Source organism: Fulmarus glacialis, unplaced genomic scaffold (genome assembly GCF_000690835.1).
Source record: "Fulmarus glacialis isolate BGI_N327 unplaced genomic scaffold, ASM69083v1 scaffold6023, whole genome shotgun sequence".
NCBI lineage: Eukaryota > Metazoa > Chordata > Aves > Procellariiformes > Procellariidae > Fulmarus > Fulmarus glacialis.
This window is the reverse complement of record NW_009204780.1, coordinates 14,147-29,978: the sequence shown is the minus strand read 5'-3', so window position 1 is coordinate 29,978 and position 15,832 is coordinate 14,147. Positions and strand designations below refer to the sequence as shown.

Below are 15,832 nucleotides of genomic sequence, written 5' to 3'. Positions count from 1 at the left end.
AAAAAAATTATTTTAAAACAGTCATGTAGCAAAGCCTGCCTGCTCAAAGACATTGGTTTCTGTGCAGTAAAAAAGATGTTATACCAATTAAGGAAATCAATTCATCATCATAGTTTTCCTGGCAACCAACCCCCAGGTGAATACATTGTGGTTTATTTTCACATTTATTGCAAGTCAGATGCTCTGGCTTTAGAGTTGATGCTCTTCTTTTCAAACTACGCAGCTGCAAGAGAGAATTAAGATTTTGAAAAGTGTTCTGACAGCAGATAGCTCTAATTTCTAATATCTGGATTTATTTGGTCTGCTTTGAGTATGATAATACTGAACTGCTGCCAATTTTTTTAATCTGTTTTGTTTGTTTGATTTAAATAAAAGAAGGATTAGGAGATCTGTCACTGGAATCCAAGAACAAAAGGATTCCAATGAAGCATAAAAACAGCTGAAGGCTGGAGCAAAAATCCTGTGCCATAGAAAAATATTTGGTAAAGCCAGGGAAGGAAAGACAAAACTGGAGGGAATTGCTGTGGGCATCAGAGTTAAATGAGTAGAATAAAATGAACTAAATGTTCCCGTAAATCTGGCAATTGAAATGTTATCTCTAGGGTCTGAGGGGATAACCGAGATTGACCCTCTTAGTTTAGGCTCTGTTATGTATTTTTGTGGCTGACCAGAGTGCCGTGGCCCTTCGCTTGGACTGGATCCCAAATAGAAGGCGCTGTTGAAGGTTTGCTGATAGCTGCACCCCAAACAGCAGACCTCATGCTCTCCTGGGAGCAAACAAGGTGACATGTAACTCTCATTTCAGGGCTTGGTTCTGTCTTACCAGATTTCTCTGAAGACACGCTCTCCATTAAGGCCTCATATATGTCTGGTTGGGAACTCAGGGCTTAGTTCTTTATAAACTCACAGACATCTGGGAACTGCAAAATCCTCCCCAAACTACAAATGTGCTTTTGGTACAAAATTCTTTAGCAGTTCCTGATGCAGTGGAACAGATACAGCTATTTCAGGGCATATTTAGCCCTATTTATTTTCTGTGGGACTAGTCACACCAGTTTTATTCTGTTCTTTAAATGTTTTTGTGTGCCAAGGTCTGACTTTCTGCTCAGAAATGCCACTACCATTATGGAAACTTTTTGCAGCCCTGCTTTGAGAATAGGTGCGTTATTTTACTGAAGTCTTTTTAACCAGCAGCTGCTTGTATCGGTGGGTGCTACACATGACCTTTATGAAATACCTGCAGTGGACACTCACTGAAAAATAAGAGAAAGCACTAAGGATTAGGAGGATTTCTTAGAGGAAAGTGGCAGATATCCCATATTTGGGAAGTTGGGCATAGTTCAAGCAAAATACAGTTGCAGTCCAGATCTGGGAGAGAGTATTTTACACAAAAGCAGCAGATCTCTTGCTGCTTCACTGGGTGATGGGGATTGCATTCAGGTCTGCCACTCTGAAATTCCTGCAGAAATGGTCCTCTGCTCAAGGGCAGAGGACTAGGATGATTTGGCCTGCTGCATTACCCTAGCTAGCACCAAGTCTTGTAAACAGGTATACAAAACAAAATTACTGGACATAGGCAGCCAGAAAATACTGGAGGAAAAAAAAACGGAAAAGCCCAGCTTTGTATGCATGGCTTGTCTGGCAGTCTGGAGGTCTCCCACAAAAAGTAACATACCCCTCAATGCACAAGAGATGCAGAGGTGCAAAGTGCTTTCCCAGTCGCTTCCACCTCGCTCTTTCACCTGTTACTATTTGTTACTGCCAGGAGCTCCATCTCATGGTGAGAGCAAACAGTGCAGCCATAGCTAAACTAGGGAAAAAACGGTAACTAACCTGTGATAATGCTTTTTCCCGACTGCAGCTTATGCCTCCGATCAAGACCATATTAGGCATTAGGGGCCTGGGGTACTCAAACACAAAGTCATATTTCATGAGCCAAACAGACGCGTGGCTGAACAGCTCAAGCACTGTTGCCTCTTGTTGGAGGAATTCTTTGATCAAATCATCATACGGTGAATAAAGCAAGCTGCAAGCCAGGGAACTGCTCAGGCTAGCTATGAGATTGCCCGTGCGCTGGAGGAACGCCATGCGGTCTGTGTAGCGAGTGAAGAACCTAGGAACGTAAGAAGGAGGATTTGGACAGAGGGTAGCGTGGAAGTCTAGGCTGCACGGCAGTCCCCGTACAAGGTAAACAGAAGGTAGGGAGAGATGTTCGGCCACTATCTGTCCACATGGAAAAAAAGGATCCATAAAGACAGCATCAAATTTGCTTTCTTCAAGATATTCGATCAGCTCTTTGTTAGACAGAAGACGTTTGCAGGAATCAAAGAACATGGTTGTAATATTTGCCATTTTTGAGAATTTTTCCAAGAAGGGTTGAGGTGTGAAACTCCTATAGCCCAGCTTTTTAAATTCTGCCTCCACATACTCCTTGGTGTAAGGCACAGAGTATGTTTTTATGGTATAATGCACCGACGAATCTATCCGCAAATTTATCTCTGGCGCAACCACCACGATTTCATGTCCCCTCTGTCTGAGCCGCTCCACAACTGGGCGCATGCTGAGCCAGTGGCTGCCATCGATAGGTACAACCAAAAGCTTTCCACCTTCAGAAAAGGTCCACAGGAACAGGAAAAACACAACCCAGGAGGCAAGAGAATTAAATCCCGGATTTGAAGAAGCCATTTTCCTTGTGCTGTCAGCAAAGTTTTAAACGGCCGCAAAACTATTGCAATGGACGAGGAGTGAATCGTGGGGTACTTTGCACTTTAATCTTAACTAAGGTAAGTGTTTAACTTTTAACGGACTGTATGTTTTTGGGCAGAAATGAGGGTAATTTTTAACTGTGGGTAAAGGTTGGGTTTATTATCTGTGCACATGGTGAAGGCTTTAAACAACTGGGCACTGAAAGATAAAGTTGAATACTTGAATTAACATTAGAGGATTCAAATGCTCGAGGGAGAAGTGTCAAGCAATTGGCCATGTGACGCACTGAAAGGCTGATCAGAATTATGAATGAGAGGTAACACCTGACCAAGCGATCACTATCTTATTAACATCTAGTTAATGAGGAACTCCCTGCCTTGAGCCTGCTCAGCTGATTGGACACAAAACTTGGAACAAAAGTCTGACCTTTGGATTACCTTGTGCTCTCAGAGTCTAAACAAGAAGCAATGATTGACAGAGATTTGATATACAGTGAGTTGATGAGGTTTATCTTCAGATTTGTTATCAAATCAGACCAGTTATCAAAGTGAAAGCCCTGAGTCTAGAGTAGTAAACGTGATGCAAGCTTAGCAAAAAGCTCTGCTGTTGCAACACCACTGCGGTCTGAACAACAGAATAAACGACTGATATCTGCACTATTTGCACAGCCCACTAGGGAGATTTAAACAAGCTAGGGAGGGAGGGAGGGTAGTCACAATCCTGAAGGCTTCTTTTTTCTAATCATCCTCTTACATGCTATATTACATTGCTTCCTACACAAATTCAGAGGCAAAAGAGCTCCCTCTACCATCTTTGATTGCATACCTCTGGTTTTGGGGTATTCATCCGCGTTATCAGTCTCTATGGCACACTATAAGTGCCTGGGTATATACACAGAGTTAGTTCCACATTTCCATTTTTCATCCAATCAAGTCTCCTGCAATTAATCAGTATTCTACAACTGTTAGGGATATTAAATCGTATGACCTAGAATTATTTTGTCATTTATCTAGTTACAGCATATGTGCCATGATTGTTTAATATTATGGTGTTATGCTTACAACAAGTTAAGCTATATCTAGGCAGCTACATAGCTTAGACAACTTCACCTAAGCTCTCCTGGAGAGAAACCCTTCAGCTGCTTGCAGTACAAGTCTTGTGATCATCTATCAGAGCCTGAGATTCCTACTTCCAAATCATGCCACCCTGGTATTCAATCACATATTGGCTCAAGCACAAATACTACTATAGGAAGCACTTAAAAAAACAAGTCTTAAATAATCGCTAATAAATGCTATAATATGCTCAAGGTAAACAATGACAAACCTTTGATAAGGGCTGCTTCTGCTGACAATTGATGCCTCCAATATAGACCATATTTGGCATTATTGGGCGCAGATACTCAAAAACAAAGTCATCTCTCATCAGCTAAATGGTTGCTTTGCTAAAACAGTTCCAGTACTGTTACTTCTCTGTGAAGAAAGTTGGAAGCTAAGTTCTCGTCTTTTAAATAAAACAGATGATAGCAAAACAAATGCTCTGAAAACCCAACCAGGAGGTTCTTCACATGCTCCGTAAATCTCATGTGATCTGAACTGGACGTAAAAGTCCTTGGCACATAAGAAAAAGGACTGGGACACTGCGTGGGTTTGTAGTCTAAGGTACATGGAAGACCACGCATGAAGTACACTGAAGGGAAAGATAGATATTCAGCAACAATTGTTCCACAGGGCAACACAGGATCCATCATAATGGCATCAGATTTGCTGTCATGGAAGTACTTCATTAGTTCTTCATCATATAAGAGATGCCGACAAGTAGAAGAGAACATGTTAGTCAGTTCTGATATATTGCTGAGTAAAATTGTAAATTTTTCTAGAAAGGGAGGGTTATCAAAACTTTTTTCACTGACAGAATGGTAGTATCTATCTACAAACTCCTATGTGTAGGGCACAGAGTATGTTTTGATAGTGAAGGATTGTGAGCTTTTCATGAGCAAAGTAGCTTCAGGAATCACCACAATGATTTCGTGCCCCCTTTCCCAGAGTTTTTCCAGAACCACACACATGCTCAGCCAGTTACTTCCATCCTGAGGCACGACCAAGAGCTTCCCACCTTCTGCAAAACTCCAGAAAGAAAGAAAAAGAACAAGCTCAGCATATATTTGGTACCTCCACATAATTGTCATGGGGCTGTCAGCAAGACAAGAAATGCACTGTTCCTTCTTACTTCTTCCAAGCAGCATATCAAAGCAAAAAATAGTTGTACCTCATTTATAACTTCATGGTCTTTAATCTTTACCTCTACAAAATGTTTGCTAAGACAGGTTGTTGGAGTTTAAAGATCACGTTTTAAAGGATGATAAAAGCATTGATAAGAGTGCTATCAAAGGATCTAAAGCAAGAAGCATTTCCATGCATTTACATTATGTTAAATTATTCAGAACAATTAGCAGGGTCTTTGATTAGCAGAGGTAGCAGTTGTTTGTAAAGGGATTTTTCTGTTTGAAGTGAGTCGCTGTGCACTTGACTGTCCTGTGCCAGATTAAAGTCAGGAGTACTGCCTCCCAACTTTCATGGCCACTGAGCTTCTCCAGAGAGCTTGTAATACAAGAAGTGTGTTGCACTATTGACATGGAAGACCTAAACCTCCAACTTTCTCTCTTACACATTTGCTCAGAAAGTGCCTGGAGTTCATGCACGATGTTCTACACGGTAAGCAGGAGCCGGCACGCCAAGCAGTGGTGTCACCAAAGTTTGGGTAACGTATTAACCAAACATCTTTTTATACAAACAATGATGCAGCAGAATATGCAGTTCTTGCTCAAGTGGGGCCATAAGAGTTCGTAGGTGAGTGGCTCGAGGCCAAACATCTTTTTGAAAGCAATGATACAGCAGAACATGCGGTCCTTGGTCAAGAGGGGCCGTAAGAGTTCATAGGTGAGAGGCTACGGGCCAAATGTTTTTGAAAGTTCTTAATAATAGCTACTTTTCAAAAGAAGTTAATAAGGCTTGGCTGTGGTGTGAGCCAATAGTAAGTCCACACTTGTGTCCTGTGCTTACCAGAAAAAGGGGAGAACAGAGTTTCTGAGCTGCTTCTGCATGTGCTATGGTAAGATTTTTCAGGCAAAAGAAAAACCCAAAACCATGTTGGAAGTCCTGTTCTCTGTAACACTCGACCGCAGCCTACAACTACTCAGTGGGGAGTAACAATGATGACAGAGCCAAATTTCTCTGGGTAGCAGTAAATAGTATAATCAGGGCCACAAATGGCAGTTTGAGAGATTTGGACTGAACATTCTGAAAAAGTTTTTTACCTCTGAGGTTTTGAAGGTTTGCCTGTGTAACAGCATGACTGATGTGATCTGATGTGGAAGACAGTCGCACTCCAAGGACTTGTTTAGATATCCAAATCAGGTTGATTTGAATGGGATTTAAGTGCCTAATTATTCTTGAGAACTTGGGTTGAAAATGCAGCAAATGATGCAATGGAAACCCAATGGGTAGACGGGTGAATGAAATAGGCGCCTATAAACAAGGCAATGTCCTTAGATAGGGAGAACACGCAAAGGCACATGAAAACTTTCAAGATAAACCTAGAAAAGCAGATATCTGCAGTTTGTGCTTAAAAGAAGTGCCTGACGAAGCAGATCTCATCTGCCATTAAGGCATATTTCATGGAAAGGGAAAAGGTGGATGCCAAAAGTTTGCAAGTTTACAAAAGCAAAATAAGATACAGGAATGAAGCTGAACAAGAGCAATTGCTGGCTGGAGAAGACAGACTGTTTTAGATGCCCAACCAAGCATCTGGATCGTAGAGAGCTCTGAACAGTTTCTTCATGCTGTGCAGCAGCCTGGAAGAGTTGTATTGGAGCAGGTAGGAGTGATGGGAAATCTGGTTCGTGAAATGGCTACCTTTGCCAAAGGTACCTGGGTGTGATAAGCACATTCCAAGGCTAATACTAAGTGTGTCCTGAAAAGTTTATTTTGATAGGAGGTTCTCCATGTGGCACGTTAAAAAAAGTGATTCTTATAAGCCAACAAGAAGGACGTCTAAGGAAACTGCGTTAAAGAGGAAGGAGTTTCAGACATCAATACAGTCCCATTCTGCAGCCTGTATAAGCAAAGCTTTCTCTCTAGCTGACAGTGTGGTGATATTAAAAGACCAAAAACTAAAGGAGGTGGACAGAAGGTGTTCTCATGTGCCAGAGAGTTAGCTGCAGTACCTATGTGCGCATTTTCACATTTCAGTGATACAGAAAAGATCTCACAACATATGCAGCATTGCATATGCCCTAAGGTGGCAGTATACACTCAGGTAGTTAACCCGGAGTTGCAGACATACTGTTACCCTATGCTAACATATAAAAGCCCCTCAAATCTCATATTTAATACATAGTCACTTCCATGTAGTCTTTAATTTCTGCTAACATTTCAGCCAAATGTGCATTATCTGTGTAACACTAATATAAAATGCTATAAAACAACATTAAAGTAAAGAGGTAAAAAAACCCAAACCAAACCCTTAAGTCTAACGGCACGTCCGTAAGAGTCTAAAAGTTGTATCACTGGATTTTGAGCAACACACAAACACCCTTTCACATGTATATGAGTCCAGAGACTAAAGTCCACAAGTTTAGCCCATTTTCCAAAGGCAAGGGTGAAAAGAGATATCGATCACAAGAAAGTAAAGCTAAAGTGCGGAGTTGAGTGCCAAGGCTGTGTGCTGGAAACAGTACAGTGAATATCCCCAGTTAGGGGAATCCATGATTACCTCTTTTGTAAGTCTACAAATCCTGGCAGTCAGAATGTACGTCTTATTAACCACCCAAATCCTTTTTACACTCGTAGGTTTTGTTTACAAAAAAAATCTGCTGGTGTTGAGAGGCAGATTTTTTTTTTTTTTGTGCATGGTGTGAAAAAGTACTCCCTTTTGTTTGCTTTAAGCTTGTTGCTGCCTCATTTCAGTGTTAGCCATAGGTCAAGTATTGGGAAAAACTGCGTATCAGTTCCCCTTTCACCTTTGCTACACCTTTCAGGACTTTTTACAGACCTCCATCATGGATCCTTTGTTGTATTTCTTTTCATAGGTTTAGCTATACAGTTTATTCCATCTCTACTTTTCTAGACTGAGTGCCAAGTTTGAATCCTCTTAAAAATGCTTCATTTTTACCATGTGAGATTCAGCTTTTTCTGAAAAATAAGCCCTATTTCACTGTTTTGCAAAGTCAATATCTGAAAAACTTACTTAACAGGAATAGTTATTTCTAAAAATAGAAGCTATGATGTTACTCTGCAAACCAAAAAATATATTTGAATACACCTTAAAAAAGATCTGAAATAAATCCAACATTCATTTTATAAGAATAAAGTAACATAACTTATACTTTATTTTTATTATGCCAGTTGATACTTTAAATAAGGAGCATCACTGGCCTGGGATATGCAAAAAGAATGCCAGAAGCTAGGGAAATGGGCCATGTCAAGCAGTTAAGAGCATTTATATTACAGTGACATAGCAATGCTGATGTTTCCACTGAGGAGCATTACTGGCCTAGGATATGCAAAACAAGGTAACATTTCTGCAGCCAAATAGAGGAATGACTGAAATGCTGTGCATTGCCAAATCTGATGAAATTCATAAGATACACTGCTAACCTGTGACTATATCCATCTGCAAATCAAGCACTCTGGTAATTGATGGCACCTTCCAAACTAATGTATTTTTTCAGTCTACCATATTCCAAACCACAGGAAAACTTAAAAGAAAAAAAACTGGCTGTGGGATGTGAGGAAATTCTGCAGGGATTGATCCATAAGGCAGAACAGAAGATTGGTAAAGGACTTCTCAAATTAATCTCTCTCTTGCAGAACATGTTATAAAAAGGTCGTGAGCAACCTGCTGTAATGGCAAACTTGCTCTCGTTTTGGGCAGAGAGCTTGGCCACATGCCCTCTTGAGGGCCTTTCCGGTATGAACTATTTGGTGTCTAATAAAACAAGAAAGCTCTTCATGTGCTGTCAACCCTTTCCCAGAGTGGACATTATCAAATATGCCTTAACTAATGGCCTGAAACTGCACACTCAGATCTCCCTGCATCCTGAGATGTTACTGATGCTTTGATCACTGGTGCCTGATGGTATTCTCATAAGAAAATTGTCTTCTGGCAGAAGATCAAGCTTTTCATCCTTGACTTTTCATCCTTCAAGCTTTTCAACCCTTCGGGATGAGCAGCTCCACTGCCTGACTCATTGCTGGGCCAGGGACTTCCATCCACTGGGTTTTATAACAGGCTTCTCCATCCTTGGGGAATGCTGGGAAAGAAGGAGTCCTGGTGCAGCTGGGACCCAAGGCTGAGAGAAAAAAATCTTCTCATCCATACCAGTGAAAAACAAGACTCTTCTGCCATAAAGCAATAGAAACACTGATCTTTCTGGAGGGTACTTGGCAGTGAAAGGTAACTAGTTCTAAAGAAGATGTTTTCTGAAGCTCAGACACTCATCAGATCAAGCAGGGCAAAATGCATTGTAAAAGTTAATGAAGATGTCACAGGTGAGACCTAGCTGGTTCTGTCAAGTGTTATAAACCCAATAATGGAATTAAATGCCAGCACAGAACTTGCAGCTTAGATCCCAGAAACTAGCTTTACGTCTATGGGCAATTCACACAAAGCAGAAACACAGTATGAGAAGCAGTGTCCACGAGATCAGTGACAGGAGGAGGAGAAGGTTCACAAAGCAAACGTTGCCACGGACTCTTGCTGCTGCAGCAAGTCAAGAGACGAATCTGCTGTAGGAAATTGGTTGTTCTCTTACCAGCAGACAGTGAGAGAAGGCTCACAAGCACAGAGTCATCCTCTAAGTAAAGACGAATGTGAAAGAGCAAACTGGGATTTTCATAGGTGACTATAAACAGTGCTCTCACGGATATCAAAACATCTTATGCCCTTCCCACCATCTTTTCTTTCTCTTAGCTCTAGCAAAGAAGTTGAATTCATCAGTTGGTGGCAGGAGGTGTTTGGGGGGAGGTTTCTGAGCAAAGTGATCAGATTCAGACCTCCACAAATCTATGTGGACTTCAGCAGAGCTATACCCATTCAAAATACCACCCCCATTTTTATAGTGTGATACTTGAGATATCTTCACTGAAATGAGTACTAGTACCCCTTGGCAAAGCAAAAGCAGTTTAAAGCAGTTTACTATCACTCAATTAAAGAGACCTTTCTAACAAAATCTGTGATACAAAGTTCTCTAGTGAACCAGGAGCTTATAAGAACAAGAATCGGGCATGACGCACCTGAGTTAGCTTCCTGTGAGCGCAGTTTACTCCTCCAATTATGATCATGTTGGGCATCAATGGTCTGGGATAGTGGAACACGAAGTCTAATCGCAGAAGCCAAATGGAGGCGTTGCGTAAGAGATGTAACACAGTCACGTCCCGCTGAAGGAACTCAGAAGCCAGTTTTGTGTATGGTTGAAAAAGAAACTCACAGAGAAGAGAATGTGGGATGTCAAAGATTAGATTCTTCACCCGCTGGAAAAAGTTCATGTGGTCTGTAAGCTCTGTGAATATCCTGGGGACATAAGAAGGGGGATTGGGACACTGAGTGGCTTCAAAATCTAAACCACATGGTATTTGCTGCAAGAGAAACACGGAAGGGACTGAAAGATGCTCAGCCAGTATCTGCCCACAGGGTAGTACAGGGTCTGTAAAGACAGCATCAAATTTACTCTCCTCAAGGTATCTGACAAGCTCTTTGTTGTACAGTAAGTGTGTACAGGTAGACAGGAACATTGCAGAGGCTTTTTTTGACCGTTGATAAATTCTAACAACTCTTTCCAGAAAAGATCCTTCTTCAAATACATCCTGTGAAAATGCTTGGAAATTTCCATCCATCTCTTCCTGTGTGAAAGGGACTGGGTACATTTTCATAACAAAATTATTTGTTGGCTTTATGTACAAGCTGATTTCAGGTGCAACGACGACTATTTCATGTCCCTTCTGCCTGAGACCATCCAACACTTCCCGCATGCTGAGCCAACGACTCCCATCCACCGGCACCACCAGCAGCTTCCCACCAGCAGCATAACTGAGCATGGACAGGAGCAGAACCAGCGTCGCTGTGACTTGCAGATGAGCAGTAAGCACTGGGGCCATTTCTGCAGAAATCTGGTGAGTGCTGCCCAGAAAGAAAGCCACTGGCGGCACTGAAGCAACAGCACCAGCTCCGTGCTTTTATGCAATCTGTGTTACAGCCTAACTTTTGATCCTTCAAAGTATTTGCTGTGTGGTAAATGGATAATCACTGATTTGATAAAAGGATGGATAACAAGTAATGGAGTTCAGCAATCTACATGGGCTGGTGGTAAATGTGGTGGATGCACCAGATAAGGCCCATCTGTTTCTACCAGAAAAGCTTTGGCAGCTCTACTGCCTTTGAGCAGGATCTGCCAAGCCATCACAGCCCCTTCAGACTCATTGAGAATGATTTTGTTCTTAGATCTCACATAGCCATCACCAAGGTGAAATCTTCTGAGGCCTGCCTGTAAACAGATGCTTCTTAGCCTGAGAGTCGACAACCTGTTGCTGACTCTGGCTTTGGAAATACCCATGAGAAGGAGCAGACAAATTCATTGACAAAGAAAGAAGTGGTAAGGCAGCAAGGGTGCCCCGGGACAGAAGCCTGTCATGCAATTCTCCCTACTACAACCATTTGCAAAGTTGTATGGATTATACCTAACTGCAAGGATTTGACAGCCCCTCAGACTTACTTGCTGTTCATCCATCACTCACTAAGGGAGAGAGTACCACGTTAAAGCTACACAAAATGGCTTTGAATACACGTAATGAAAAAGGCATCAACTGAGCATACTTTATAAATGAAAAGATACAGCTGCCTACACAGAAAATGGAAAGTGAGGAAGAAAGTGAGAGAAAAATCATTTCTGTCATGAGTATTTGCCTAACTCACTCTAAACAGGAACTTGATTCTTATCTGCAATACAAAATTTCACCCTTGTAAATGCAGAAGTCGATCAGAGCAAGAATTAAAAACAGAGCATGACCCACCTGAGTTAGCTTCTTGTGAACACAGTTTACTCCTCCAATTGCAATGATGTTGGGCATCAAAGGTCTTGGATAATCTAACGTAAAATCTAACCTCATGAGCCAAATGGAAGCCTGGCGTAAGAGATCCAGCACAGTCACATGCCGCTGAAGGAACTCAGAAGCCAGTTTTGCGTATGGTTGAAAGACACAATCGCAGAGAAAATAATTTGGGATGTCAAAGATTAGATTCTTCACCCGCTGCAGAAAGTTCATGCGGTCTGTAAGCACTGCGAATACCCTGGGGACGTAAGAAGGGGGACTGGGACACTGAGTGGCTTCAAAATCTAAACCACATGGTGCTCCTCGCAAAAAAAACACGGAAGGGACTGAAAGATGCTCAGCCAGTATCTGCCCACAGGGTAGTACAGGGTCTGTAAGGACAGCATCAAACTTGCTCTCCTCAAGATATCTGACAAGGTCTTTGTTGTATAGGAAGTGTGCACAGGTGGAGACTGACAAATCAGAGAGTCTTTTCATAGTTTGGTATACTTTAAGAAATCTTTCCAGAAAAGATCCTTCTTCAAATATTTCTTGTAAAAATGCCCGTAAATTTTTATCCATCTCTTCCTGTGTGAAAGGGACTGGGTACATTTTCATAACAAAATTATTTGTTGGCTTTAAGAACAAGCTGATTTCAGGTGCAACGACGACTATTTCATGTCCCTTCTGCCTGAGACCATCCAACACCTCCTGCATGCTGAGCCAATGACTCCCATCCACCGGCACCACCAGCAGCTTCCCACCAGCAGCTGAACTGAGCATGGACAGGAGCAGAACCAGCGTCGCCGTGACTTGCAGATGAGCAGTAAGCACCGGGGCCATTTCTGCAGAAATCTGGTGAGTGCTGCCCAGAAAGAAAGCCACTGGCGGCACTGAAGCAATAGCACCAGCTCCGTGCTTTTATGCAATATGTGCTACAGCCTAACTTTTGATCCTTGGAGGTATTTGCTGTGTGGTAAATGGATAATCATTCATTCGATAAAAGGCTGCACAATAAGCATTTGTTCTAGCCAAGTCCATAGGTTGGTGGTGTGTGGTGGACACACCAGGTTACTCCCATCTGTTTCTAGTAGAGGAACAGTAAAGAGTGTCCCAGGAAGGAGGCAGGGGTGGTTCTGGGTGGGACTGAACTTCTGATAGCCTCCCTCTGGCTGAATCTTTTGCACGTGCAGGAGATGTGTCACATCCACATCACCACTTAGCCTAGCAGAGGCTGCTCCCTCCCCCCGGGCTGCAAGACCTTCCCCCCCGCCCCGCCTCTCTCTCCTTGAACACTCATCTCTAGGAGGCCTATGGCCCCATAGCAGATGTGTAAGAGCTGTTTAAGATTGTTTCTAGACTGAGAAGACTAATGAAGATGGAAGCATGATACCAGGTTTCTCTGCAAGACACATCACCCTCACTAAGCGGTACTTCCAGTGTCTGAGACCTGCCTCAGGGGATGGAGGGGTTGGCTTTGTGAGCTCGGAGGACAGATCAGAGATGTCTGAACACTCTTTGAGAAGGACTTTCCACGAAACAATTCAGGGCCTAATTCTGGCTTCTTTTTTCTCACTGGCAAATCTTGCATGGTGTCCAGCAGCAGTGGAGTTGCATGAATGTTCAGGTGGCACATTACAGTGTGCATGAGGATGTCTGTAAGATGCCATAGCCACCTCCGCCACTTGGAGATGCGTGGAATTGCCACACAGGCTTGGTGGCCTTTCCCCACAGCGCACAAGTCCTAAATAATATGATTGAAGAGAATGCCAGGGCACCGAAAAGAATAGCACAACTCTCCAGGCTCTCCCACAAAGCAGCAGAGGAGGCTTTCCAGTAAGAACTGCGTGCATTACTATCTTCTACGTCTGAGGCACTCAAAGCACATGCCACATCTGAAAGCATAATCACCAAGGCTGCATCCATCCCCTCAGTGCTAGTCATGCTGTCCTGGACATCTCAAAGCAGACCTGCTCTATGGCTCCATTCATTAGGACTGGGTTTTTGAGCCTGGAAAGAGCTTTTAAGGTTTTGTGGGCCATCCCATGGGAGCTGCTCATGAGACAAATCCAGCCCTTTGTCCTACTGTCCAGAAACATTGGCAATCCCATTTGCTGGTGGATACAATGTCCCATCACGGACCTTCACTAGAAGAGCCTAGAGTTTCTCTTCAACTGAGCATACTTTATAAATGAAAAGATACAGCTGCCTACACAGAAAATGGAAAGTGAGGAAGAAAGTGAGAGAAAAATCATTTCTGTCATGAGTATTTGCCTAACTCACTCTAAACAGGAACTTGATTCTTATCTGCAATACAAAATTCCACCCTTGTAAATGCAGAAGTCGATCAGAGCAAGAATTAAAAACAGAGCATGACCCACCTGAGTTAGCTTCTTGTGAACACAGTTTACTCCTCCAATTGCAATGATGTTGGGCATCAAAGGTCTTGGATAATCTAACGTAAAATCTAACCTCATGAGCCAAATGGAAGCCTGGCGTAAGAGATCCAGCACAGTCACATGCCACTGAAGGAACTCAGAAGTCAGTTTTGCGTATGGTTGAAAGACACAATCGCAGAGAAAATAATTTCGGATGTCAAAGATTAGATTCTTCACCCGCTGCAGAAAGTTCATGCGGTCTGTAAGCTCTGTGAATACCCTGGGGACGTAAGAAGGGGGACTGGGACATTGAGTGGTTTCAAAATCTAAACCACATGGTGCTCCTCGCAAAAAAAACACGGAAGGGACTGAAAGATGCTCAGCCAGTATCTGCCCACAGGGTAGTACAGGGTCTGTAAGGACAACATTGAACTTGCTCTCCTCAAGATATCTGACAAGCTCTTTGTTGTATAGGAAGTGTGCACAGGTGGAGAGAGTAATGGCAGAAATGCTTTTCAGTCTCTGGTGTACTTTAAGAAATCTTTCCAGAAAAGATCCTTCTTCAAATACATCCTGTGAAAAAGAATGGATACTTCCATCCACTTCTTTCTTTATGAAGGGTATTGGATACATTTTCATAAAAAAATTCTCTGATGGTTTTATATGTATGTTTGAAAAAGGTGCAACGACGACTATTTCATGTCCTTTCTGCCTGAGACTGTCCAACACCTCCCACATGCTGAGCCAACAACCCCCATCCACTGGCACCACCAGCAGCTTCACACCAGCAGCGTAACTGAGCATGGACAGGAGCAGAACCAGCGTCGCCGTGACTTGCGGATAAGCAGTAAGCACTGGGGCCATTTCTGCAGAAATCTGGTGAGTGCTGCCCAGAAAGAATATTCCCAGCTCCACGTTTTTAAGGAATCTGTGCTGTGCTTTCTTGGGATGATCTTTAGACTTATTTGCTGTGTGGTAAACGTATCATCATGGGTATGGCAAAGACGGAATAAGAGGTGTTAAAAGTGCAGCCATTTTGGCAGACAGTAATCAATGCAGCAGCTAGACTGGGAACACCCACCTCTTTGTGTTGCAGGACACTGAGGTCTACGGAAATGAGGGATCCTTCAACAAGTGGTCTGCTCAAAAGTGCTGATTAATAGATCATTAATTTTCCAAACAAGAATTTTCAGTATAAGAAAATTCCTCTCCTTCTGCCAGTCCAAATAATTTTCTATTTGTAAAAGATTAGAAAAATATTAATGCTTCACAGGGGAAATGGTCTGGTTTCTTTATCAGTTTTATATCTTGACATTGAAATGAAAATGGAAAATTGGCTATCGAAGTTCATTTCCTTGAAATGCCTCTTTTTGGAAGCGTGAAGTAGGGGCTGGAAGGAGGAAGGACAAGGGCATGATTTTGCCAGATATATTTAAAATTGGATGAGCAACTCAGAAATACCCTTCTAGATCAGCCTGCAAAGAGCATGCCCCAGGGCCATGAAAGTAAACAACACTAATGCATAGAGAGGATTTGCAGACAATCAGCCCTAATTATGAAAATTATTGCACAGAGTAATTTTGACCATACAGTAATTTACTATGAAGGTTGATAGTATGCACCAGAATTTTTTTAAGGGCATTTACCGAACTACTGCAGCTC

The 15,832-nt window shown here is 42.5% G+C and overlaps 4 protein-coding genes and 1 pseudogene across 4 annotated transcripts; all 5 read right to left on the bottom strand.

Moving 5' to 3' along the window:
* Nucleotides 1-1,833: 1,833 nt before the first annotated feature.
* LOC104074838 lies at nucleotides 1,834-2,685 on the bottom strand (annotated as a pseudogene).
* Nucleotides 2,686-2,798: 113 nt separating this feature from the next.
* On the bottom strand, nucleotides 2,799-4,894 carry LOC104074837 (UDP-glucuronosyltransferase 1-1-like). Its single transcript, XM_009575112.1, is given in 5 exon segments — nucleotides 2,799-2,904; nucleotides 3,144-3,268; nucleotides 4,033-4,155; nucleotides 4,157-4,645; nucleotides 4,724-4,894. Coding segments are annotated over 5 exon segments (1,014 nt in total).
* Nucleotides 4,895-9,890: 4,996 nt separating this feature from the next.
* Nucleotides 9,891-10,862, bottom strand: LOC104074836 (UDP-glucuronosyltransferase 1-1-like). Its single transcript, XM_009575111.1, is given in 2 exon segments — nucleotides 9,891-9,959; nucleotides 10,002-10,862. Coding segments are annotated over 2 exon segments (930 nt in total).
* An 834-nt stretch (nucleotides 10,863-11,696) lies between these two features.
* On the bottom strand, nucleotides 11,697-12,635 carry LOC104074835 (UDP-glucuronosyltransferase 1-1-like). The gene has a single exon (XM_009575110.1). The coding sequence runs from the start codon at nucleotides 12,633-12,635 to the stop codon at nucleotides 11,697-11,699; it is 939 nt and encodes a 312-aa protein (XP_009573405.1).
* Nucleotides 12,636-14,095: 1,460 nt separating this feature from the next.
* Nucleotides 14,096-15,034, bottom strand: LOC104074834 (UDP-glucuronosyltransferase 1-1-like). The gene has a single exon (XM_009575109.1). It carries the CDS (start codon nucleotides 15,032-15,034, stop codon nucleotides 14,096-14,098), a length of 939 nt encoding a protein of 312 aa, XP_009573404.1.
* Between the last annotated feature and the right edge of the window lie 798 nt (nucleotides 15,035-15,832).